This window comes from Dendrobates tinctorius, unplaced genomic scaffold (assembly GCF_039654945.1).
Source record: "Dendrobates tinctorius isolate UK_male_01 unplaced genomic scaffold, ASM3965494v1 ptg000332l, whole genome shotgun sequence".
Classification (NCBI taxonomy): Eukaryota; Metazoa; Chordata; class Amphibia; order Anura; family Dendrobatidae; genus Dendrobates; species Dendrobates tinctorius.
The window spans coordinates 15,349,580-15,376,079 of NW_027361998.1; the positions used below are offsets into that span (position 1 = coordinate 15,349,580).

Here is a 26,500-nt window from a genome sequence, read left to right on the forward strand (position 1 = left end):
CAATATCAACACGGAAGGAGGATGACATGGACGACGAGGTGGTCGATGATGAGACCACCGATCTGACCTGGACCAATGGCACGCATAGCCAGCACATCAGCACAGAGGATGAAGGTGGATACGTAGCACCAACAAAGGCACCAAGGGCTACTGGTTTGAGCAGAGTGCGAAGTGTTATGAATGAGTCACCGTAGGAGGCAAAAGCAGAAATACAAGCTAAGTCCAGAAAACCAGAGAAGTTGGCAACTACCAGATTGCAGACCCCTGAACCTATCAACACAACTAGCAGTAGCCGTGGGGGGTTCCTACGATGCCCTAGACCCCTCGATCACAGCCGGAGAAATACATAGGCCTAAAGAAAGAAAGGGGAAATCTAAACTGCCCCAGAGCAGACCCCAAAGCAATAGGCAGCCCCCAACATATAATGACGGTGAAGCAAGATGAAAATACTAACACAGACAGAAAGATAGACTGAGCAAAGATGGGGCCCCAAAACTACCTAGATAGGAAAGGACTGGAAGGCTGCTGTCTGCAATCTGCCAAAACCCTATCAAAGACATAAGCCAACAGCTGATATGAAAAAGGCCCTGAAGCAGCTAGGCTTCAAAAACTGAATCAGCACTCAGGTATTTTCAGAAGACAGAGCTAAATGAATTCAGCACATCCTAGCAGGGAATGGCAGAAATCCAGAAAAACAAAGCAAAAACAAAGTCCAAGCACAAAACCAAAAGGCCGAGCAGCAAACTTAGCTTTGGAGGAGCAGGAATTCAGACTGGTCTCCAAGGATCCCACAGAGAAATCACCCGCAGGGCAGAAGGGCGTCGGCAGCATTATATAAAGTCCGTAACTCCACTCAGCCAGTCACAATCATCAGCCTCAGGTGTTTGACAATCAGGCTCACTACCTTTCTTTACCAGAAGAGGGAGTTCCTCGGGCCTCAGTAATGAAGGGGAAAATGAACTCACAACAGTACCTCCCCTTGAGGAGGGGTCACCGAACCCTCAACTATGCCACCAGGGCGATCAGGGTGAGCCGATGAAAGGCACGCACCAATCGTTTGGCATGAATATCAGAGGCGGAGACCCAGGAACTATCTTCCTGACCATAACCCTTCCACTTAACCAAATACTGGAGTCTCCGTCTAGCCAGACGGGAATCCAGTACTTTCTCTACCTCATACTCCATGTTACCTTCAACCAATACAGGGTCTGGAGGTGCCACCCCCGGAACAGCAGGTTCAACAAACCTCTTCAACAAAGATTTATGGAACACATTATGGATTTTAAATGTGACAGGAAGAGCCAAACGAAAAGAGACCGGATTAATTATCTCCACAATCTTGTAAGGTCCAATAAATCTAGGCTTAAACTTAGGAGAAGCCACCTTCATAGCAATATTTTTTGATGATAACCACACCATATCACCAACCTTAAACTGGGGACCAATGGTCCTATGTCGGTTGGAAAACCGCTGGGCCTTCTCCTGGGAGAGAGATAACTTATCCACCACTTGGTCCCAGATCTGGTGCATTCTCTCCACCACAGTGTCAACACCTGGGCAGGCAGAGGGCTCCACCTGCCCTGAAGAAAATCGAGGATGAAAAACAAAGTTACAAAAAAAAGGTGACATCAAAGTGGCAGAACTAGCTCTATTATTCAAAGCAAATTCGGCCAAGGGCAAAAATGAAACCCAATCATCCTGATCAGCAGAAATAAAACATCTCAAATATGACTCCAAGGTCTGGTTTGTTCTCTCTGTCTGCCCATTGGTCTGAGGGTGAAAAGCAGAGGAGAAGGACAACTGAATTCCCAGCCTGGAACAGAAAGTTCTCCAAAATCTAGACACAAACTGCACTCCTCTGTCAGATACAATGTTCTCAGGAATCCCGTGCAAACGAACCACCTGTTGTAAAAACAGGGGCACCAACTCAGAGGAAGACGGCAACTTAGGGAGTGATACAAGATGAACCATCTTAGAGAACCTATCACAAATCACCCAAATAACAGTCATCCTCTGAGAGACAGGCATATCAGAGATGAAATCCATTGAAATATGGGTCCATGGCCTCTTGGGGACAGGCAAAGGCATCAACAACCCACTAGAGCGAGAACACGATTTAGACCGGGAGCACGTCCCACAGGACTGCACAAAATTCCTGACATCACGAGACAAGGAGGGAATGGCAGAAATCCAGAAAAACAAAGCAAAAACAAAGTCCAAGCACAAAAGCAAAAGGCCGAGCAGCAAACTTAGCTTTGGAGGAGCAGGAATGCAGACTGGTCTCCAAGGATCCCACAGAGAAATCACCCGCAGGGCAGAAGGGCGTCGGCAGCATTATATCCAGTCCGTAACTCCACTCAGCCAGTCACAATCATCAGCCTCAGGTGTTTGACAATCAGGCTCACTACCTTTCTTTACCAGAAGAGGGAGTTCCTCGGGCCTCAGTAATGAAGGGGAAAATGAACTCACAACAGCGAAGTGTGTCAACTGTTGCCAAGAGCAATCCCTCTGTGCCCCAAGTAAAGGCAAGGGTGCTTTCAGAAGCTGTTTGGAATTTTTTTTCCGATAGTCCTTCTGAACCAAATGTTGTCATCTGTAGCATCTGCCATACGAAGCTGAGCAGAGGCCAGGGCAAAGGCAACCAAAGCACCACCAGTATGCGGAATGGCTGTCAGACATGTAGAGAAGCTGATTTTTATAAAACTGTGCAGTGGTCTCTTAATTTTTGCCAGATCTGTAGTGTTGATAGATGAGGTAAAGCTCACCGACACTACTATCAGGCAGCAACAGGCCTCCCGGAAGTATTCAGGCGATCACCCGATCACAGATATACAGCAGTTGAGTTACACTTGTGAAGTGGTGCTCAGAAAATCAGGAATATTAGAGTCATACCAAAAGCACTGATGGTGAGTGCCATGGTTTGTACTTGTCCATTCCAATGTCTTTATTACTGAGAAATAGTAGGTATACCGGAGGAGGCGCACTCCAGTTTTTTAGACTCATGTATATGATGAAAGGTATGCGTGAGGTAGACTGTCGAGTGAGGAGAGACTGTAGAGTGAGGAGTGTAGGTCAGAGAGTGCAGTGTGGAGTATACAGTACTGAGTAGTGTGTGAAAATTAGGACTATAAATCCATTTGCAGCGCGTTTCCCCTAATGGTGGCTACAGGTGAATGCTAGGTCTGAACAGAGATGGGATTTGAAGCTCCAGCCTTTGTAATAATTACTTATTGTGATAACATTTTGTACAATAAACACTGGTCCATGTGTTTTCTGTTTTGCTTTGGAGCCCTATGATTTCTGCTCTGGAGCCCTATGATTTCTGCTCTTGTATCCTGTGATTTCTGAGCTCCCTCTGCAGACAGAGATGAAATGCAAAGTATTCCCCGACTTGCTTTTATGCGTCCAGTCTGGATAGAGATACAGTGGGTATGGAAAGTATTCAGACCCCATGTCACGCCGGCGCCGCCATTACCGGCGCCGTCTGTCAGGTCGGGACCGGCGCCACCTATCTCACCGGGTCCCGTCCTTCCTGCTGCTGCTCCCAGGGTCCCTCCCCGAATCCCCGCTTACCGCTCTGGCCGCCGCGCTACACCTTCAGCCTCCCGTCCTGCAGCCCGGGGGTTTCAGCACGTGGGTTCCTTTTCCTGTCCTGCTCCTGCTTCAGGTATGCACCTTAGGCCGCGGGCGCGCTCCCTTCTCTCCTCTTAACCCATTCTGCACCACCCCTGTGTAGCAAGCACCAATCAAGCTCCTGCACAGGGTATATCAGGCGGCTGCTCCCTTATGGAGGCGCCTGATTATTGTGTGCCTTTCTTACGGTACTCTGGCCCCGTCTGGTCACTCCTGTCTCTAGTCGCTCCTGACTCCGGTCACCTCTGATTCCAGGCACTCCTGACTCCAGTCGCTCCTGACTCCGGTCACCTCTGCCTCCAGTCGCTCCTGACTCCAGTCCCTCCTGACTCCAGTCCCTCCTGACTCCAGTCCCTCCTGACTCCAGTCCCTCCTGACTCCAGTCCCTCCTGACTCCAGTCCCTCCTGACTCCAGTCCCTCCTGACTCCAGTCCCTCCTGACTCCAGTCCCTCCTGACTCCAGTCCCTCCTGACTCCTGTCCCTCCTGACTCCTGTCCCTCCTGACTCCGGTCGCTCCTGCCCCTTGGCCTTGTCTGTCTTTCCCGTTCCTGAGCCGCCCCTCTTGGTACCAGCTGTCACGGTATTCGACTCCTTCGGGCCTTCTCCTAACGGTCCCTGTATAGGGGTCGGCACCACCTGGCCAGCTGGCCCCAGGGATCTCGGTACCGTGACCCAGAGGGTCCACTCTTGCTACCCATAACAGTATAAACAGGCCATGGACCCCGCTGGTGCCTCGGCAGCCACCCAAAAGGAACTACTCTTTTTGCGGGAGAACCAGACCTGGATTATGACTTTTATGAAGTCCATGGACACTCGGTTATCCGCCATTCAAACCCCCGATCCAGGGAGCGCCCCTCTGCTGGCGGGACTCCAGCAGGAGCTTGCGCAGCAGCGTGATACACAGTCCCATATCCTTAATTACATGGCGTCTGTTGATGACCGCTTGCAGTCCCTGCAGTCGTCCGCAGCGGCCTCTGCCCCGCCCCGTGACCCTGCACCAGTGGCGGATTAAGTGGACTATGGGCCCGGGGCTGTTCATAAAACCTGGGCCCCTGTACCCCACTTCCCAGGAAAACATTTTCTGTCAAAATTTTGTGGCTCTTCTCACAAAAACACTGCATATGCTGATTTTTAGGTATACAAATTGTAACATTTATTAGACCATAAAAACAAAGAAAAATTACTTTTTTCTCACAAGAAATTGTATTGTATGGTCAAACAATATAAATAATATTAAATCGGCTGTTCCCGAATTTGGCGCCCCCCCGGGCGGTGAATGGCCTGCTCGGATGCGGGGTCTGGAAAGGAATAAAATGGCCGCGCTTGGGAGGGGGTACCGGCCTGGCCGGCTACAGGTTAGGGATGTTAATGATTAATCACACAGTCACAGACAGACATTGATTTCTGACACACTGCCTGCGACAGTGCTCCCACGCAGCACAGACAGTAATGTGCAGGCTCAACTCCTCTGCCCCTGGCCGCAGTATAAGTTACACTTATATATATATAAAACAATACCAAATGGAACAATTCGTAATGTACCCCAGGCGAGTCACCATTTGTAAAATTATGACTCAAAGGGGATCGATAATGGACACTCCCACATAACATGTTAATACAAAAAAATGGAGTGAAAGTCCAAAATATTTTAGAAACGTAAGAAATTTATTATACATAAAAATCGTACTGACAATTATAAACAACATCTACAATGAAGGAATCGGGTAATATCAGCTGCTAATTGTCCTGTCCATATAATAGTAAGTGAAAAGGAGCCAAGTGCTTCTTGTAATGATGGGCCATAAAACCGGGACACAAAGTGTAGGGAAGAACCCAGGTGCGCACCCTGAGGAACAACCCCGTTATCCCGTGCTAAAGTGCTTACCCATCATGTGCTCCAGCCTCCAGGACAAGTGCAGCGCCGCCACGCTGCACTTGCACTGGTGGCGGCGCTGCACTTGTCCTGGAGCACATGATGGGTAAGCACTTTAGCACGGGATAACGGGGTTGTTCCTCAAATAAATTTCTTACGTTTCTAAAATATTTTGGACTTTCACTCCATTTTTTTGTGTTAACATATAAGTTACACTTAGGCTGTGTGCACACGCAGCGGATTAGGTGCGGATTCATCCGCGCGGATTTTGTAAAATCCGCAGGTGAAACCGCAGGTCAAAATACCTGCGGTTTTACCTGCGGATTGCTCTGCGGTTTTGCCCTGCGGTTTTTCATCTCCTCAATAGAGGAGATGGCAAACCGCAGGAGAATCCGCAGAAAGAATTGACATGTCAAAAACCGCTGCGGAACCGCAGCAAAATCCGCAGTGTGTGCACACAGCCTTACACAGGCTGCCTGCGACTGCCTGGCTGCTATGTGTGTGAGTGTGAGTGACTCTGTGTGACACTGAGGAAGGAAGCCGCCCGCAGGGAGAGCTCAGCAGCTGACTGAGCATGGAGGGAGGCTGGGGAGAGGCAGAGAGCATCCTCCTCCCAAATGGTGAGTGACCTGTGACCCACCTGCGCTAGCCGCTGCCAAAATCTCCTGCTAATACTCAGTCCTCTTCTCTCCTCACCGTGCCTCGGCCGGCCGCCTCGACGCTTCTCTCCCGAGTCCCACAGCACATAGAGGAGGAATTTCTGCTCCTGCCGTGCTGCGCCGCCCCCACACACGTGCCGCCTGGGGCGGCCCGCCCCCCCGCACCCCCCCCGCAACCCCCTTCCTACGCCACTGGGCGGCGGCGGCTCACACAGCTGCCGACCGGATTGGCCCCTGCCCTGGGCCCCCCAAAAAACCTTGGGCCCGGGGCGACTGCCCCATCCGCCCCTATTAAGATCCGCCACTGCCCTGCACCTCACCCACTGCCACATTTGGGGAAACCTCCAAGGTATGGCGGGGATCCGAAATTATGCCGGGGGTTTCTTAACCAGTGCCACCTACATTTTGAGCTGCTGCCCCAGCAATACCTGTCTGATAGAGCTAAGGTGGCATTTATCGTGTCCCTTCTCGAGGGGGAGGCCTTGGCATGGGTGAACCCCCTGTGGGAGCGGGATGATCCAGTGGTATCCCGCCTACATGACTTCTTGGATACTTTCCGCCAGGTCTTTGACGAGCCCGGGCATTTGGCCTCCACCATGGAGTCCCTTTTCAATCTCCGACAGGGAACTCTTACCGTGGGACAGTACGCTATCCGCTTCCAGACCCTGGCCTCAGAGCTGGGGTGGAATAATGAGGTGTTGGTAGGGGCCTTTTAGAGGGGGCTTTCGGGGAAAATCAAGGACGAGCTTGCTGGTCGGGACAACCCCACCTCTCTAGAGGACCTTATATCCCTGGCTACTCGTATTGACTTGCGGTTCCAGGAATGCTCCCGTGAGACTGTCAGGGAGAGAGGCCCTTCTAGGTTCAACCCTGCCCCCAGCCCTCGTTCGTTCAAACCTGCCAGTAGTTCTGCCCCGGAGCCCATGCAGGTGGATAGCATTAAGCTATCGGAGCTGCAGCGCAGGGAAAGGTTAGAGCAAGGTTTATGCCTCTATTGTGGTGGAACCAGCCACTTCCTGCGTTTCTGTCCTGAGAGGCCGGGAAACTCCTCCACCTAGGCCAGGTAAGAGAGGCCTTCCTAGGTGACTCTGTTCCCTCTCTACCCCTTACTATCTCAGCTTTAATTCTCTTAGGTCGGGAGCGTAGATCTGTGGAGGCGTATGTGGACTCGGGTGCGGCGGGCAACTTCATTCGGATGGAAGAGGTGGACAAGTTTCGAATTCCTGTCGTCACCCTTGAAGAACTGCGTGTGATCAACTCGGTGGATGGCAAGCCATTACCTGTTCCCGTCACCACGGTCACTCTCAAGCTGGAGATGCAGATCGGAGCTCTCCACCGGGAGAGAATTGGTTTTATGTTTTGCCTAATTTGTCTCACGCTCTGCTCCTTGGCCTGCCCTGGCTCAGGTCGCACAGGCCAGTCCTTGCTTGGCGCTCCGGGGAAGTCCTTCGCTGGGGTCACTCTTGCCAAGAACATTGTCTGCTGCCTGTTACCCATACCACTCTGCACCAAGTGCCCGCGGACCTTACGGGGCTTCCCGTGGCCTACCATTCGTTTGCAGATGTCTTCAACAAGAAGGAGGCTGAGATCCTTCCTCCGCATCGGGCCTACAATTGCCCAATCGAGCTAGTTCCTGGAGCTACTCCTCCCAGGGGAAGAATATACCCGTTGTCACCTGCATGTAACGTCCGTCTGCGGTTCTGGGCTGCAGCCAGGCAACACCCCGAGAAACACTGATACCCTTTACCCCTATACAGGGATCTGGATTTACAACAGAGCCCAGGAGGTACTGTCTGAATAGGAGCAGCGGCCAGAGCAGGACGGTCGTCAGAGTGAAGTACAAAAACGGCAGGCAATAGCAGAGTCAATTTCAGGCCAAGGTCAGAGTCAAAAACCAGGAGGGCGGCAGAGGTACAGAATCGTTAGGAAGTAGCAGAGTCAGAATATCCAGGCCAAGGTCACAAAACAGGAGAGTAGCAGAAGTACAGAATCGTCAGGCAAAAGAGGGGTCAGAAATCCAGGCTGAGGTCAGAGTCAAACAGAAATCAATCACTAAGTAACACACAGGGGAACCAAGAATATATCCGGCGGCTTGCAAGACCAGTCCCAAGGTATTTGAGGGATCAGGTCATCCCTCACAGGTTCCTGGACTGGTGATGTCATTAGGGCCGCCCCCAAGACCAGGCCAGATGGAGTTGCAGTAACCCCCTGATGACTGACAGAGGGGCGGAGCCTGCGCCCACCAGATGCCTGCGCAGGAGCCACTTCTCTGTCACCACCATAACTCACGGGCGGACCACGGCGCCTCCCAGTGGCCGAGGCAGGAACAGCCGTCCCCGAATCTGACAGTGAAGTGGCGGTCTGGCGCCTCCTAGTGGCCGTGACCGGAACAGCAGGCCTTGAATCCAACGGTGACGTGACAGACCGGCGCCTCCTAGTGGCTAAAGCTGGGATCATAGGCCCTGAGTCTGACGGCGACGTAATAGAACCACGGCGCCTCCCAGTGGCCGAGGCAGGAACAGCCGTCCCCGAGTCTGACGGCGAAGTGGCGGTCCGGCGCCTCCTAGTGGCTGCGACCGGAACAGCAGGCCCCAAATCTGACGGAGACGTGACAGTACCCCCCCTTCCAAGAGGGGCCTCCGGACCCTCAAAACCTGGTTTGTCAGGGTGGAGGAGGTGAAACCTTCTAATTAGTGCTTTTGCATGGATGTCCCGCGCAGGGACCCAGGACCTCTCCTCCGGGCCGTAGCCCCTCCAGTGTACCAGATACTGTACGGACCCTCTTACAAGGCGGGAGTCAAGGACACCCTGGACTTCATACTCCAAGGACCCTCCGACCGAAACGGGAGGAGGAGGGGACGGGACAGGGTGAATTGGGGAGCGATACAACTTGAGGAGAGACTTGTGGAAGACATTGGGTAATTTGAAAGACTGAGGGAGTTTTAAACGGAAGGCCACCGGGTTAATCACCTCTATAATCTCGTATGGACCAATAAATCTGGGACCCAGTTTGGCAGACGGTACTTTAAGCTTGATGTTTTTGGTGGAGAGCCAAACCTTGTCTCCGACTCCCAGGTGCGGTCCTTTGGATCGCCGTTTGTTCGCTGCCGAGGTCTGTCTAACCCGGGCCCCTTTCAAGTTAGAGTTTACCTCAGACCAAATGGTTTTTAAACGATGTATATTTTTCTCTACCCCAGGAAGCTCCGACATTCTGGCCGAGAATGAGCCAAAGCGCGGATGCAGCCCGTGGTTGCAGAAAAAGGGGGTAGACTTAATGGAGTCCTGATACTGATTGTTTAGGGCAAACTCGGCTAGTGGCAGATGTTCTGCCCAATCGGACTGGTGTTCTGAGATGTAGCAACGAAGGTATTGCTCCAGAGCCTGGTTGACACGTTCGGTTTGCCCATTGGTTTCAGGGTGGTAAGCCGAGGAAAAAGATAGCTCAATACCAATGCGTTTACAGAACGCCCTCCAGAACTTTGACACGAATTGGGTACCCCTGTCAGACACAATATTGACCGGGGCACCGTGTAAACGTACCACATGTACAATAAACAGTTTACTCAACGTTTCCGAGTTAGGTAACCCCGACAGGGGGACAAAATGACATTGTTTACTGAACCTGTCCACCACCACCCAGATACACGTCTTTCCATCTGAGGACGGTAGGTCCGTAATGAAGTCCATGGAGATGTGGGTCCATGGACTCTCGGGGGTGGGCAAGGACTGGAGCCAGCCGGCAGGGCGAGTATGGGAGGACTTGGCGCGGGCACAGACCTCACATGCTAAGACATATTCTTTGCAGTCCTTAACCACCGTCGGCCACCAAAAATTCCTAGTTATCAATCTGGCGGTATTATTGAGACCAGGATGGCCTGCCAAGACAGAGTCATGTGATTCTCTAAGCACTTGTAGGCGAAACGCAGGTGGAACGAACAATTTGTTGGGTGGCGTAGTGTCAGGGGCTTGTTCTGGGGATTTACGGATCTCCTCCAGAAGGTCCAATGACACTGCGGAGACAATGATCCCAGTGGCCAATATCGGAACTGGTTCACAGTCCTCGGCTTGTGAGGGGCAGAAACTGCGAGAGAGGGCATCGGCCCTCACATTTTTTGTACCAGGGCGGAAGGTGATTATAAAATTAAACCTAGAGAAAAACAATGCCCACCTTGCTTGTCTAGGATTTAACCTTTTTGCTGATTCTAGGTATGTCAGATTCTTATGATCGGTAATTACCGTGATCTTGTGTTTGGCGCCCTCGAGGAAGTGACGCCATTCCTCGAAGGCCCATTTAATTGCCAATAGTTCCCGATTCCCAATATCATAGTTTTTCTCCGTGGGAGAGAATTTGCGGGAAAAAAAACGCACATGGACGAAGCTGAGTGAGGGATGTAGTGCCTTGTGATAGCACTGCTCCCACTCCGATTTCAGAGGCATCCACCTCCACAATAAATGGACGGTCCAGATCCGGCTGAACCAAAACTGGGTTGGCCACAAAACTCTCTTTTAACGTAGAAAACGCCTGAATTGCCTCAGGATTCCAGTTGGCCACGTCCGCCCCTTTCCGGGTCAGATCCGTGAGTGGCTTGGCAATCTCTGAGAAACCTCTAATAAACTTGCGGTAATAATTAGCGAACCCCAAAAATCGCTGCAGCGCTTTCAGCGATTTTGGTTGCACCCAAGCCTTAATAGGCTGGACCTTGGCAGGATCCATGCGGAAGCCTTTACCTGAAACCATGTATCCTAAAAACTGTACCTCCTCAGCAAAAAATACACATTTCTCCAGTTTAGCAAACAAGGAGTGTTCACGTAGTCTTTGTAGCACAGAACAGACGTGTTGAGAGTGTGTCACTGGGTCAGCAGAGTAAATCAGAATGTCATCTAAATACACCACGACATACACCCCACAAATGTCTCTAAAAATATCGTTAACAAAGTGCTGAAATACGGCAGGTGCGTTGCTGAGTCCGAACGGCATAACCAGGTACTCAAAATGGCCAAGGGGTGTATTGAAGGCCGTTTTCCACTCATCCCCGTCTCTTATGCGGACTAGATTGTATGCCCCCCGGAGGTCAAGTTTAGTAAACCAACGGGCTCCTGTTAGCTGATTAAAAAGATCAGGGATGAGTGGAAGCGGATACTGGTTTTTTATAGTGATTGCATTCAACTCCCGATAATCAATGCAGGGTCTGAGACCACCATCTTTCTTCTCCACAAAGAAGAACCCAGCCCCAACTGGAGAAATGGACGGTCTGATAAACCCTTTTCTTAGGCTATCTGCAATATAGTCATTCATGGCCTGACGCTCTGGGCCAGAGAGATTAAATATTCTTCCCTTAGGGAGACGGGCATCCGGAATCAGATCAATAGGGCAATCATACTCTCTGTGAGGGGGTAGCTTTTCAGATTCTACAATAGAAAAGACATCCTCAAAATCTCTGAAAGCAAACGGTATGCGGGGGGTTTTAACCTTAACTTGGTTTACTGCCAAGGATATGCAATTTTTCTGACACTGTGGGCTCCAGCGTACAACGTCACCCAAGTGCCAGTCGATGACAGGATTGTGCTGGCGTAGCCATGGCATACCCAGAATAACTGCAGAGGTTAAATTGTCCATCACAAAAAATGACACCAGCTCAGTGTGTAAGGCTCCCACAGACATGGCAACCTTGGCAGTAACAAACTTAACCCCCTCCTGAATAATGGACGTGCCATTAATAGCCGTGGTTTTAATAGGGGCATTAAGTTTTAGTAGAGTTACACCCAAATTCCTAGCAGTCAAGGAATCCATAAAATTTCCTTCAGAACCACTATCCACATACGCGTTTAAACACAGCGATTTCTGACCACATGAAACTGAAATGGGTAATAAAACTTTAGCCGCATCTGCGGGCAATACCTGAACCTCTGGGCAACCATAGCCAGAGTAGTTGCCCAGAGGTCGACGTGCCAGGAGCATGGATCTCTGAGGTGCAGCTCTCTCCCTGAAGACTCCAGACTGCCGCATAGTTGTCCAAGAAAATGAGAGAGATCTTCCAGGCTGTGCACTGCAACAGGTGTTCAGGCCAAAAATCAGCTCAGTCAGAAGAAGGAAAAAAAAAGTTCAGGGAGACTGCTTTTGTATATGTTGGGTATATACACAAGAAGCAGTTAATTTTATGGCCGGATATAATGTAACGTCCGTCTGCGGTTCTGGGCTGCAGCCAGGCAACACCCCGAGAAACACTGATACCCTTTACCCCTATACAGGGATCTGGATTTACAACAGAGCCCAGGAGGTACTGTCTGAATAGGAGCAGCGGCCAGAGCAGGACGGTCGTCAGAGTGAAGTACAAAAACGGCAGGCAATAGCAGAGTCAATTTCAGGCCAAGGTCAGAGTCAAAAACCAGGAGGGCGGCAGAGGTACAGAATCGTTAGGAAGTAGCAGAGTCAGAATATCCAGGCCAAGGTCACAAAACAGGAGAGTAGCAGAAGTACAGAATCGTCAGGCAAAAGAGGGGTCAGAAATCCAGGCTGAGGTCAGAGTCAAACAGAAATCAATCACTAAGTAACACACAGGGGAACCAAGAATATATCCGGCGGCTTGCAAGACCAGTCCCAAGGTATTTGAGGGATCAGGTCATCCCTCACAGGTTCCTGGACTGGTGATGTCATTAGGGCCGCCCCCAAGACCAGGCCAGATGGAGTTGCAGTAACCCCCTGATGACTGACAGAGGGGCGGAGCCTGCGCCCACCAGATGCCTGCGCAGGAGCCACTTCTCTGTCACCACCATAACTCACGGGCGGACCACGGCGCCTCCCAGTGGCCGAGGCAGGAACAGCCGTCCCCGAATCTGACAGTGAAGTGGCGGTCTGGCGCCTCCTAGTGGCCGTGACCGGAACAGCAGGCCTTGAATCCAACGGTGACGTGACAGACCGGCGCCTCCTAGTGGCTAAAGCTGGGATCATAGGCCCTGAGTCTGACGGCGACGTAATAGAACCACGGCGCCTCCCAGTGGCCGAGGCAGGAACAGCCGTCCCCGAGTCTGACGGCGAAGTGGCGGTCCGGCGCCTCCTAGTGGCTGCGACCGGAACAGCAGGCCCCAAATCTGACGGAGACGTGACACTGCAGAGACCTCAGCCATGACAGAGTACATCCAGGAAAATTTGGCCAGGGGCTTTATCCGGAAGTCGTCTTCTCCAGCTGGGGCCAGGTTTTTCTTTGCTCGTAAGAAGGATGGATCCCTTCGACCTTGCATTGACTATCGAGGCTTAAATAACATCACGGTCAAGAATAGGTATCCTCTACCACTTATCCCCGAACTGTTTGACCGCCTGCGTGGTGCCCGGATCTTTACCAAACTGGATCTACGGGGGGCCTACAATTTGGTCAGAATACGTGCCAGAGATGAGTGAAAGACCGCCTTCAACACGCGGGATGGCCATTATGAATATTTGATCATGCCCTTTGGTCTTGGTAATGCCCCAGCGATCTTCCAAAAATTTGTTAACGATGTCTTCCGGGACCTTCTATACTCGTACCTCGTGGTGTATTTAGATGACATCCTCATCTTTTCACCAGACCTTTCCTCTCACAGCAGGAGTGTTCGCCTGGTCTTGCAACACCTGCGGGAGAATCAACTTTATGCCAAGTTGGAAAAATGCCCGTTCGAGCAGACCTCCCTATACTTCTTGGGGTATATCATCACGGACTCTGGGTTGCGAATGGACCCAGAAAAATTGTCCACGGTGCTCAAATGGCCACGACCTGTCGGAGTGAAGTCCATTCAATGATTCTTGGGCTTCGCAAATTACTATAGGCAATTCATCCCGCACTTCTCTGCTTTAACCAAGCCTATCGCTGCCCTTACCCGGAAGGGAGCAAGACCAAACATCTGGTCCTCGGAGGCTGAAGACGCATTCCTCGCCTTGAATCAGGCCTTTGCCACGGCCCCGGTTTTGCATCGGCCAGAGGTCGGCAAGCCCTTCGTCTTGGAGGTAGACGCATCTTTCACTGGGGCTGGGGCTATTCTTTCCCAAAAGACGTCCACCGGGAGCTTGGCTCCGTGCGGGTTCTTCTCCAAGTCTTTTTCACCCGCAGAATGTAACTACACGATTGGGGATTGAGAGCTGCTGGCCATAAAGATGGCGCTAGAGGAGTGGCGTTATCTCCTGGAAGGGGCAGTCCATCCCTTCACCATATTCACCGACCACAAAAACTTGGCCTACCTCCAGTCGGCTCAAAGACTCAACTCCAGACAAGCCAGGTGGTCATTGTTTTTCTCTCGCTTCGACTTTGAGCTCCACTTCCGACCCAGTGACAAAAATACCAAGGCAGATGCTCTCTCCCGGTCCCTGCAGTCACCCGAAGTGGAAGAGGCTCCGTCGCATGTTATTGATCCTGCCCGACTCATCACGGTAGCTCCCGCGAATCTTCATTCCGTGCCACCGGGTAAGACCCTCATCCAGCCAGACAAAAGGGCAGAAGTACTAAGCTGGGGCCACTCCTCCAAGATCGCTAGACATGTTGGCATCAAGAGGACCCTTGCATTGGTTTCCCGTTATTACTGGAGGCCTTCTCTATGCCAAGAAGTGTTAAACTTCGTGGCCTCCTGCTCAATTTGTGCCAGGAACAAGGTACCTAGAAGCTTGTCCCCCGGCCTCCTTCAGCCGTTGCCTGTTCCTGAAGATCCTTGGCAACACATCACCATGGATTTTGTTACCGACTTGCCCCGCTTTTCTGGATGCACGACTGTTCTGGTGGTAGTCGATCGGTTTTCCAAAATGGCCCATTTTGTCCCGTTACCCGGCTTGCCCACGGCCTCCGAATTGGCTAAAATCTTCATTCAACAAATTTTCAGATTACACGGGCTTCCTCAGCGAATCGTGTCTGACCGCGGGGTACAGTTTACCTCCCGCTTCTGGAGAGCACTCTGTAAATTCTTAGGCATATCCTTGGATTTCTCTTCAGCTTATCATCCACAGACCAACGGGCAGGTCGAATGGGTCAACCAAGTCTTGACCTCCTACCTGCGGAACTTCCCAAACGCCCACCACGACAATTGGGTCGACCTCCTTCCATGGGCAGAGTTCGCCCATAACAATCACTCCAATGAATCCACCACCAAGTCTCCATTTTTTGTGGTCTCCGGTCAGAATCCAGGTGTGCCTCTTCCAGTATCTTCATCCTCCGGCGTACCCGCCGCCGATGCCCTCTTCCAAGAGTTTTCCCAGATCTGGAGGAAGACCAAAGAGGCTCTGGTACAGGCCACGGCCCAGATGAAAAGACATGCCGACAAGAGACGGAGGGATCTCCCACCATACCATCCAGGTGACAAAGTCTGGCTGTCAACCAAGCACATCCGCTTGAAAATCCCTTCTTATAAGCTGGGTCCCCGATACATCGGCCCCTTCGAGATTCTTGGACGCATCAACAATACGGCCTATAGATTGAGGCTGCCTGCTTCACTCCGGGTCCATAACGCCTTCCATGTCTCGCTCCTGATTGACGGTCATCGTCAATCAGTTCTGACCTGCGCCTCCCGTTGTTCCCCAGCCACCGGCGCCACCTGTCAGGTCGGGACCGGCGCCACCTATCTCACCGGGTCCCGTCCTTCCTGCTGCTGCTCCCAGGGCCCCTCCCCGAATCCCCGCTTACCGCTCTGGCCACCGTGCTATACACCTTCAGCCTCCCATCCTGCAGCCCGAGGGATTCAGCATGTGGGTTCCTTTTCCTGTCCTGCTTCAGGTATGTGCCTTAGGCCGCAGGCGTGCGCTCTTATCTCCTCTTAACCCCTTCTGCACCACCCCTGTGGGGCGAGCACCAATCAAGCTCCTGCACAGGGTATATCAGGCGGCTCCTTCCTTATGGAGGCGCCTGATTATCGTGTGCCTTTCTTACGGTACTCTGGCCCCGTCTGGTCACTTCTGACTCCAGTCACTCCTGACTCCTGTCGCTCCTGACTCCTGTCGCTCCTGACTCCTGTCGCTCCTGACTCCTGTCGCTCCTGACTCCGGTCACTCCTGACTCCGGTCACTCCTGACTCCGGTCACTCCTGACTCCGGTCTCTCCTGACTCCGGTCTCTCCTGACCCTTGGCCTTGTCTGTCTTTCCCGTTCCTGAGCCGCCCCTCTTGGTACCAGCTGTCACGGTATTCGACGCCTTCGGGCCAGCTCCTAACGGTCCCTGTATAGGGGTCGGCACCACCTGGCCAGCTTGCCCTAGGGATCCCCCGGTACTCTTGCTACCCATAACACCCCTTAACATTTTTCACTCTGTTTCATTGCAGCCATTTGGTAAATTCAAAAAAGTTCATTTTTTTCTCATTATTGTACATTCTGCACCCCATCTTGACTGAAAAAAACAGAAATGTAGAAATTTTTGCAAATTTATTGAAAAAGAAAAACTGAGATATCACATGGTCATAAGTATTCAGACCCTTTGCCCAGTATTGAGTAGATGCACCTTTTGAGCAAGCACAGCCATGAGTCTTCTTGGGAATGATGCCACAAGTTTTTCACCCCTGCATTTGGGGATCCTCTGTCATTCTTCCTTGCAGATCCTCTCCAGTTCCGTCAGGTTGGATGGTGAACGTTGGTGGACAGCCATTTTCAGGTCTCTCCAGAGATGCTCCATTGGGTTTAGGTCAGGGCTCTGGCTGGGCCAGTCAAGAATGGTCACAGAGTTGTTCTGAAGCCACTCCTTTGTTATTTTAGCTGTGTGCTTAGGGTCATTGTCTTGTTGGAAGGTGAACCTTCGGCCAAGTCTGAGGTCCAGAGCACTCTGGAAGAGGTTTTCATCCAGGATATCTCTGTACTTGGCCGCGTTCATGTTTCCTTCAATTGTAACCAGTCGTCCTGTCCCTGCAGCTGAAAAACACCCCCATAGCATGATGCTGCCACCACCATGTTTCACTGTGGAGATTGTATTGGGCAGATGATGAGCAGTGCCTGGTTTTCTCCACACTTACCACTTAGAACTTTTTGGTGATAATTCTATCTTCGTCTCATCAGACCAGAGAATCTTATTTCTCATAGTCTGGGAGTCCTTCATGTGTTTTTTAGCAAACTCTATGCGGGCTTTCATATGTCTGGCACTGAGGAGAGGCTTCCGTTGGGCCACTCTGCCATAAAGGCCTGACTGGTGGAGGGCTGCAGTGATAGTTGACTTTGTGGGACCTTCTCCCATCTCCCTACTGCATCTCTGGAGCTCAGCCACAATGATCATGGGGTTCTTCTTTACCTCTCTCACCAAGGCTCTTCTCCCATGATTGCTCACTCAGTTTGGCTGGACGGCCAGGTCTAGGAAGACTTCTGGTGGTTCCAAACTTCATTCATTTAAGGATTATGGAGGCCACTGTGCTCTTAGGAACCTTGAGTACTGCAGAAATTCTTTTGTAACATTGGCCAGATCTGTGCCTTGCCACAATTCTGTCTCTGAGCTCCTTGGCCAGTTCCTTTGACCTCATGATTCTCATTTGGTCTGATATGCACTGTGAGCTGTGAGGTCTTATATAGACAGGTGTGCGCCTTTACAAATCAAGTCCTATCAGTTTAATTACACACAGCTGGACTCCAATGAAGGAGTAGAACCATCTCAAGGAGGATCACAAGGAAATGGACCGCATGTGACTTAAATATGAGTGTCTGAGCAAAGGGTCTGAATACTTATGACCATGTGACATTTCAGATTTTCTTTTTTAATAAATTTTCAAAAATTTATACATTTCTGTTTTTTTTCATAGAATCATAGAATCGTAGAGTTGGAAGGGACCTCCTGGGCCATCTGGTCCAACCCCCTGCTCAAAGCAGGATTCGCTAAATCATCCCAGTCAGATGTCTGTCCAGCCTCTGTTTGAAGACTTCCATTGAAGGAGAACTCACCACTTCTCGTGGCAGCCTGTTCCACTCATTGATCACTCTAACTGTCAAAAAGTTTTTTCTAATATCTAATCTGTGTCTCCTCCCATTCAGTTTCATCCCATTGCTTCTAGTCTTTCCTTGTGCAAATGAGAATAAAGTTGATCCTTCTACAATGTGACAGCCCTTTAGATATTTGTAGACAGCTATTAAGTCTCCTCTCAGTCTTCTCTTTTGCAAACTAAACATTCCCAAATCCTGCAACCTTTCCTCATAAGACAGGGTTTTCAGACCGGTCACCATTCTGGTCGCTCTTTTCTGAACTTGCTCCAGTTTGTTGATGTCTTTTTTAAAATGCGGTGCCCAAAACTGGACACAATATTCCAGATGAGGTCTGACCAAAGAGGAGTAGAGGGAAATAATGACTTCACGTGATCTAGACTGTATGCTTCTGTTAATACATCCTAGAATTGCATTTGCCTTTTTTGCTGCTGCATCACACTGTTGACTCATATTCAGTCTGTGATCTATTAGTATACCCAAGTCTTTTTCACATGTGCTGTCACTTAGCCCTATTCCTCCCATTCTATATATGCTTTTTTCAATTTTATTGCCCAGATGTAGTACTTTGCATTTCTCCCTGTTAAAAACCATTCTGTTAGTTGCTGCCCACTTCTCCAGTTTATTTAAATCTTTTTGAATCCTCTCTCTCTCTTCTCTAGTATTAGCTATCCCTCCTAGCTTTGTGTGTCATCAGCAAATTTAATCAGTTTACCTTCAATTCCTTCATCTAAATCGTTGATAAGGATGTTGAACAATACAGGGCCCAGGACAGAGCCCTGTGGTACCCCACTTGAGACATTCTTCCAACTGGATGTGCAGCCATTTACGACCACTCTTTGGGTCCGATCACTAAGCCAGTTATGAATCCACCTAACAGTTGCCTTGTCCATTCCATACTTAGTCATTTTTTCAATAAGGATTGTATGAGAGACTTTGTCAAATGCTTTGCTGAAGTCAAGATATACTATATCTACAGCATTTCCTTGATCCACCCAATCAGTGATACCGTCATAGAAGGAAATTAAGTTAGTCTGACATGACTTATTAGTTACAAACCCATGCTGACTCTGTTTAATCACTTCATTCTTATCCAGGTATTGACATACATGTTGTTTAATAATTTGTTCAAAGATCTTTCCTGGTATAGAAGTCAGACTCACCGGCCTATAGTTGCCTGGGTCCACCTTCTTCCCCTTTTTGAAGATAAGAACAACATTTGCTCTTCTCCAGTCTTCCGGCACTTCTCCTGTTCTCCAAGAATTTTCAAAGATTATGGAGAGGGGTTCAAAAATTTCTTCTGCTATCTCCTTCAGTACTCTGGGGTATAATTCATCTGGACCTGGAGACTTGAATTCATTTAGGTTAGCTAAGTGTTTCCTCACTATCTTTCTGTTTATAGATATCCTGGATTCTTCTATTCCCTTAATAGGACAGTGAATAACAGTTGATGTTACATTTCCTTTCTGAGAGAAAACAGATGCAAAATAAGAATTTAAAAGTTCAGCCTTCTCAACATCCTGTCTTACCATTTCATCATTTTCATCCTGTAAAAATCCTATAGCATCTTTGACTTTTCTTTTACTTTTGACATATCCCCAAAATCCTTTATTATTGCTTTTGACATCTCTTGCAAGCCTCAATTCATTTTCAGCTTTAGGTAATCTGATTTGTGCCCTGCAGGTTCTGCAGACAGCATTATATTCTTCTTTAGATATGCCTCCCTCTTTCCATTTTATAAACATTTTTTTCTTCCTTTTTAGCATGTGCTTAAGTTCTGTGTTCATCCATCCTGGTTTCCTTAAATGCTTCCTATTCTTCCCTCTTTTCGGAATTGTTAACAACTGTGCTTTGAGAATTTCATTTTTCAAGATTTCCCATCCTTCCTGGACATTTTTGTCTTTAAGGATATCCAGCCATTGGATCCCTCCAATTCTCTTTCTGAATCCCTTAAAATCTGCCTTTCTGAAATCTAACCTTGACGTCTGAGTCTTCACAGGTCTTCTGCCTCTAGTTATCCAAAACTCTAAAATAGCATGGTCGCTACCTCCTAGGGTCCCAGCCACTTTTACCTCCTCAACCATTTCCTCCCTGTTTATAAGGATCAGATCCAAGGTAGCAGTTCCCCTTGTTTTCTCCCTTACCTTTTGGAAGATAAAGTTGTCAGCAAGAGAGGATAAGAATTTCCTTGACCTGTTTTCAGTCAAGATGGGGAGCAGAGTGTACATTAATGAGAAAAAAAATAAACTTTTTTGAACTTTTCAAATGGCTGCAATGAAACAAAGAGTGAAAAATTTAAAGGGGTCTGAATACTTTCCGTACCCACTGTAGATGTTAGCTGCTCCATGTTCTCTGCTTTTAATCTGACTGCTGCTTTCCGATGGCTGAAGTCATCTATCTTACCCCTCATGCACTGTGCCTTTGGAGAGTGCAGGGTATACAGTAGAGGAGTATTGAGCTCCAAATATAGACAGCAGAGTGTAGTTCCAGGGTAGAGAGTGCGAATACGATGTAGTCTCGATATAATGGAATGGAGTACAGAGTGCGGGGATGTAGTGTAGGGTGTAGAGTGCAGAATACAACGCGTAGTGTAGCGGTATCCACACTGAGAAGTGATGAGGCAGTGACACAGCAAAGTTCCAAACAAAAGTCTCATTAATGCTTACTCACAGCAAAACACAGAACACAATATCTTCCGAATCGCAGCTGCGAAACAGGACAGTCCACCTCTGGATCGCACCTGGGAACAAGACAGTCCACCTCCGGTTTGCAGCCGGGCACATATCCTCAAGATTACAGTCACTAAACACGCCAGTCCTCCTCCGGTTTACCATCGGGCACAAAACAGTCCACCTCTGAGACCCCTTACCGTGGGCAACTGCACTGCCCTGTACACTGTGGGTAACAGGCCTTTCATCTCCCTTTGCTGTTTGGCTCTGCTTGCCTGCATTACCTCACACAGGTGGAGCTCTGCAGAGCCTTCTGCTCTGCACTCTTGCAAACACCAGACTGACACTGACCCTGACACACCCAAACCCTTTACTGCAGGACTTTTAACAGGAATCTGTGGGCACAGGCCACATGGACAATCCGGGCTGGGAATGAAACGGACTGCACCACTAACATCCTGTAGTCTGTTTCAAAACGCAAAAGCCCAGAGCAGGTTTTCTGCTATGAATGGGTAACCGAGGAGGACAACAAAAAGCTAAGTCCCAGAAAACCAGAGAGGTTGGTAACTATGCAGATTGCAGGTCCCTGATCCTAACCACACAACTAACAGTAGCAGTGGAGCATGCCTACGATGAATCTAGACGCCTCGTCACTGCCGGAGGACTAAATAAACCTAAAGCAAGAAAAGGGGAAAAATAACTGCCCCAGAGCAGACCCCAAAGGAATAGACAGCCCCCACACATGTATTGACGGTGAAACAAGATGAAAACACAAACACAGGCAGGAAAATAGGCTGAGCAAACGATGGGGCCCAAACTAACTATAAAGGATAGGAAAGAAAGACACTGTCTGCAATCTGCCAAAAACCCTACAAAAATAATGTCCAACACTTCTGATAGCGAAATTAACCCTGAAGTCACTAGACTTCTCCCACTATATCAGCAGTCTGTAATATTCTGAGACAGAGCAAAAAGAGGCCAATCTAATAAGGGACTAAAAAGCAAATTGGCAAATACAGAAAAATAAGAGTGGAAATTCAGCACAGCCCCAGCCGGGGCTGGCTGAACACACAAAAAACTGAATAGACCAACAAAATCAAGTGTGAACATTAGCAGAAAAACATAGCTTGAGAAGACTGGAACAGAGCTGAAAACCAAAACCTGAAAAGCCAGAAGCAATCACCAGCACCAGACTAGGGCGTCGTATGTCTTAAATCCAGTCTAAGATTCCTGAGGTCCAATCGTCATCCTCATTATCAGGTGGCAGATGTCTACTGATTAAATCAGCCTCACTACCTCCTGTTACCACCAGAGGGAGTTTGGAAGGAGAACTCACAATTGGTGGACCAGAAAATGAACTCACAACAGTTTTCCCTATATCTGCCTTGAACAACCAGCATGTCAAGACCTATACTCACTTTTATTTTGCATTACAACCACAGCTACGCCTGTGACTGCAATGCACTCTCATGGCCTCAGTACACCTTCGTGCGCATCCTGAGGGGAACACACAGCGACCCCTACATGTGACACCGGTCACTAACTCACAGATGTGATCTCTATGGAATGGATTACAGAGTGTGGGGATGTAGTGTAGGGTGTAGAGTGCAGGGTATATGGTGGGGCGAGGGCAATAGACTCATTGATACCAGGGCATCTCATCATAATGAAGGAGGATGGGGTAATCATGAATGTAGCGTCTCTTACCGATTCCTTCTTCTCTTTGTCTTCTGACTCTGCAGGCTCCTCCAGACACAATTGTTCCATTTGTGGCATCTACAGAAAGAGACCAACAAGCCGATTGTCAGCAGGACTCTAATGGTCTGTCACCCTATATGTGCTCGAGCGCATGCGCTTTATTCAGGTTCCGTCTTATGCTTTATATGTCTTTGCTTATCCGGGGGACCTTAGCACATGTGAAGTTGCATTATTACATATTGGCGCACGTGCAATAAATCGTCTCTACATGTGAATTAGACTTCCAGTATATTACTTCACGAACCTGCGCAGTACAGTGAATGTGGGGCTTTATTTTCATTGGCCGATGCTCACCTCTGCCTGTAATTTGTGTGGCGCATGCGCAATGAACCATCTCTACATGTTTAGTGTGTATCTTCCATCCGGATATTACGTCACACGCATGTGCAGTATATGGGACACCGAGCATGGGACCGTACTCTCCCGTCTTACTGCTGACCAGCTGGTATGAATTTAATGATTATTAATTTGATTATCATTAGCATTTATAGATGAGCTCACTGCCCAGAGGTTAACTTACCTTGAAGAAGACACATTAGGTGTCGATATGCGTGGGACTATGATTATTGCACTTTATAATGTGGCTCAACTTTTGTAGTCCATTTGTCTGGACACTTTTTAAGTGTTTTTAAAGATTCTTTTTTGCTCTCTAATAAAAATGTGTTAATATTTGGTGATCCTTTAGTTTGTGCATATATCCCTTTTCTCTTTTTGTATGATTCAATTGATATGCATTAAGGTGATTATATATATGACACAAAGCTAGGAGGGATAGCTAATACTATAGAAAAAAGAGGATTCAAAAAGATATAAATAAACTGGAGCAGTGGGCAGCAACTAACAGAATGGTTTTTAACAGGGAAAAATGCAAAGTACTACATCTGGGCAATAAAAATGAAAAAAGCATATACAGAATGGGAGGAATAGGGCTAAGTGACAGCACATGTGAAAAAGACTTGGGTATACTAATAGATCACAGACTGAATATGAGTCAACAGTGTGATGCAGCAGCAAAAAAGGCAAATGCAATTCTAGGATGTATTAACAGAAGCATACAGTCTAGATCACGTGAAGTCATTATTGCCCTCTACTCCTCTTTGGTCAGACCTCATCTGGAATATTGTGTCCAGTTTTGGGCGCCACATTTTAAAAAAGACATCAACAAACTGGAGCAAGTTCAGAAAAGAGCGACCAGAATGGTGACCGGTCTGCAAACCCTGTCTTATGAGGAAAGGTTGCAGAATTTGGGAATGTTTAGCTTGCAGAAGAGAAGACTGAGAGGAGACTTAATAACTCTACAAATATCTCAAGGGCTGTCACATTGTAGAAGGATCATCTTTATTCTCATTTGCACAAGCAAAGACTAGGAGCAATGGGATGAAACTGAATGGGAGGAGACACAGATTAGATATTAGAAAAAACTTTGACAGTTAGAGTGATCAATGAGTGGAACAGGCGGCCACGAGAGGTGGTGAGTTCTCCTTCAATGGAAGTCTTCAAACAAAGGCTGGACAGACATCTGTCTGGGATGATTTAGCAAATCCTGCTTTTGCGCAGGGGGTTGGACCAGATGGCCCAGGAGGTCCCTTCCAACTCTACCATTCTATGATTATATATATATATATATATATATATATATATATATATATATGCTATGATGGTTCCCGCTTACACTTGTACATTTTGCACATGTTTAATGCCACCCTTGTCTGTTGGGGACCTTTAAGGTCTATGTTACATGCTCTAGAATTTGAAGGAATGGGAAGAGGAGCAGCTTGTGGATATGGACAGGCATATACCTTTACCACAGGCAGGGGATGAGGCTTAGTGTCACAGTGGAAATGACAACTATCACAATGTCCATGACAACCGTCGCAGCGATGTGATGACAATGAACCAACTGGGCCTCTGTTGTGCTGGTCACCATGGAAAGCTGTATGCTGTAATGCTTGTGCAATGGCAGACATATTGTTGCCATCAATCAAAAGGATGATCGATGGATAGCCAGGAATTTAGACCCTTACTCTTAAAGAAAAATGAGGGAGTCCAAATTGGTTTATTACCTGTTTTACCTTCTCTGCAAGGCTTTCAGCAAGCTTCTGTGATGCCCCTGAGGGTCCAGTCGCTACAGAGGTACTGCACCTCAGCCAGAGGTGTGGTATCCCACCTTTCAGGTAAGATGGAGACACCTGACCTGGCTCTGACACAACACTGCATCCATCATACACTAGGGCAGCAGGTGCTCCTAATCCCTGCTGGCTAGGAAAAAGTGTTAGAAGGTGGGTGGAGCTAGAGGGAAGTGAGAACAGTCTCAGGAAGTGAGAGGACGTCTGCAGCAGCTCCCTGTCAGAAGTGGCTGCTGGAAGAAGTACTGGCACGGACAGAAGGACTGAAGGAAGCTCCCTGAAGGGGAAAGGGGTTCTCCCAGAGGCTTGGGTGGAGAGTGCTCCCCGTGGGGCTCGTTCCACCCTGACGGACGTCAGGTGGGGGAAAATCCAGGTCGCAGAAGGGTCTCGGCCCCTTAGCCTAGTGAAAGTGTACAACAGGGCTCAGCTAGAAAGCCGACAGCTGTGGCAACTTTAGGGGCCACAGCCAACTACCACAGTTATCTTCTCTGGAAAGGCAGCCAAAAAGGATCAAGGAAACGCTTTGGGTCACGTTATCCGACAGGATCCGCGGAAGCTGGCCTGGGACACTGACTGTGAGGTGCTGGAAGGGAAAGAAAGTGGAAATCAGCACTGTGAGACGGCCAGGGAAGTCATATACTCACAGGGAGTTCTGGAAAGGTGTTCTCTATCTGCCTGGAAATTGGCTGGATCCCTCACCTGGAGGACGTGGCACTAAGTAGGACGTTACACAGGGAATAGATCAAAGATATACAGATTCTGGTATACAGGAGAAAGGAGAGAAATCAGCCATACACAGAGACCAGTATACAAAAGAGAAATCAGAGGTATACAGAGTTCAGTACACAGGAGACATCAGTACTGCAGCTGAGCTCCTATTTCGGGCGCCTGAGGAAGGGCCAGAGAAGAACCATAGTACACATTGAGGAGAACTGTTTCCCCTGATGTCTAAGGGTCATGTGGCAGATCTCAACCCTGACCCTCCCAAGGTCCAAATTTATTTTGTAGTCTATACTGGGGTCTTAATTATAGGGTCTGAGGTCTGAAATATTTTGGTTCTGGGATTTGTTCCCTTCCTACAATGTCTACTTTTGTGCCGAGTCTGTATGTGATCTGATTGTGCCAGAATGCACTGATCATTTATCATAAAAGGCTGTGAGTTTTCACAGAAATTAGTTTATTTTTTAGCCACTGAGTGTGTTTTTAACATAACTTTGCCAGAGTGCCAGTTACCCTTGGGGGGAAGATATCAAAATTGGGGCATGAGGCCCAGCACTTGCCAGTTAGACTTCAAATAATACATGATGACTAATTTCCTACTCTTCCCTATGTCTATGTTTTGACAAAATTGGGCGCTACTTATCACCCCATCTCATAAAGACTCACTATCAATTAAGGGATATACCATATATCCATCACATTTAGAGGGATAAAAACTATGCAGATTGATTAAATAGTCAAACAATGTGAGTTAATCTCATCACATCTTCCTCTTGACCTCTGGATCCTGGCTTGAAGGACAATAGTTGTGAGCCACATAAGTGGGATAGGCCTCTATAACAGATCAGCTAAGAGATCCAAAGAACCAGAAACTCTTTACAAAACCACAGCCAGGAATACTCTACAGGACAGCAGCCAGGACATCATGGCTCCACCACAAGGGACATAGATTTGACATTTTACAGGATGCCAGCTTAGGGGACCACAGCCCCAGCTGGAAGAATACAGATCTACTCCACTGACCATCACTGAACTCATGGATAAGTTTGGGGTAGTCAGGATTGGGACCCATCAGTCACCTGGCCTTGTACCTCAATGGACTGTCAGCTTCTTAAGCTTGTCGTTGCTTACTCTCTGTGAATGCCTCAGGTGGGGTAGTCGC

At 48.7% G+C, this 26,500-nt stretch overlaps 1 protein-coding gene across 5 annotated transcripts in view; it reads right to left on the reverse strand.

The window, feature by feature from the left end:
- The window catches only part of LOC141074369 (uncharacterized), a 130,930-nt gene that overhangs the window by 71,226 nt on the left and 33,204 nt on the right, over positions 1 to 26,500 (reverse strand). For all 5 annotated transcript variants that reach the window (XM_073562025.1, XM_073562028.1, XM_073562024.1 and 2 more), the window contains one exon: positions 22,442 to 22,510. In XM_073562025.1, coding sequence (XP_073418126.1) covers positions 22,442 to 22,510 — 69 coding nt within the window. The remainder of the gene's footprint in view (positions 1 to 22,441; positions 22,511 to 26,500) is intronic.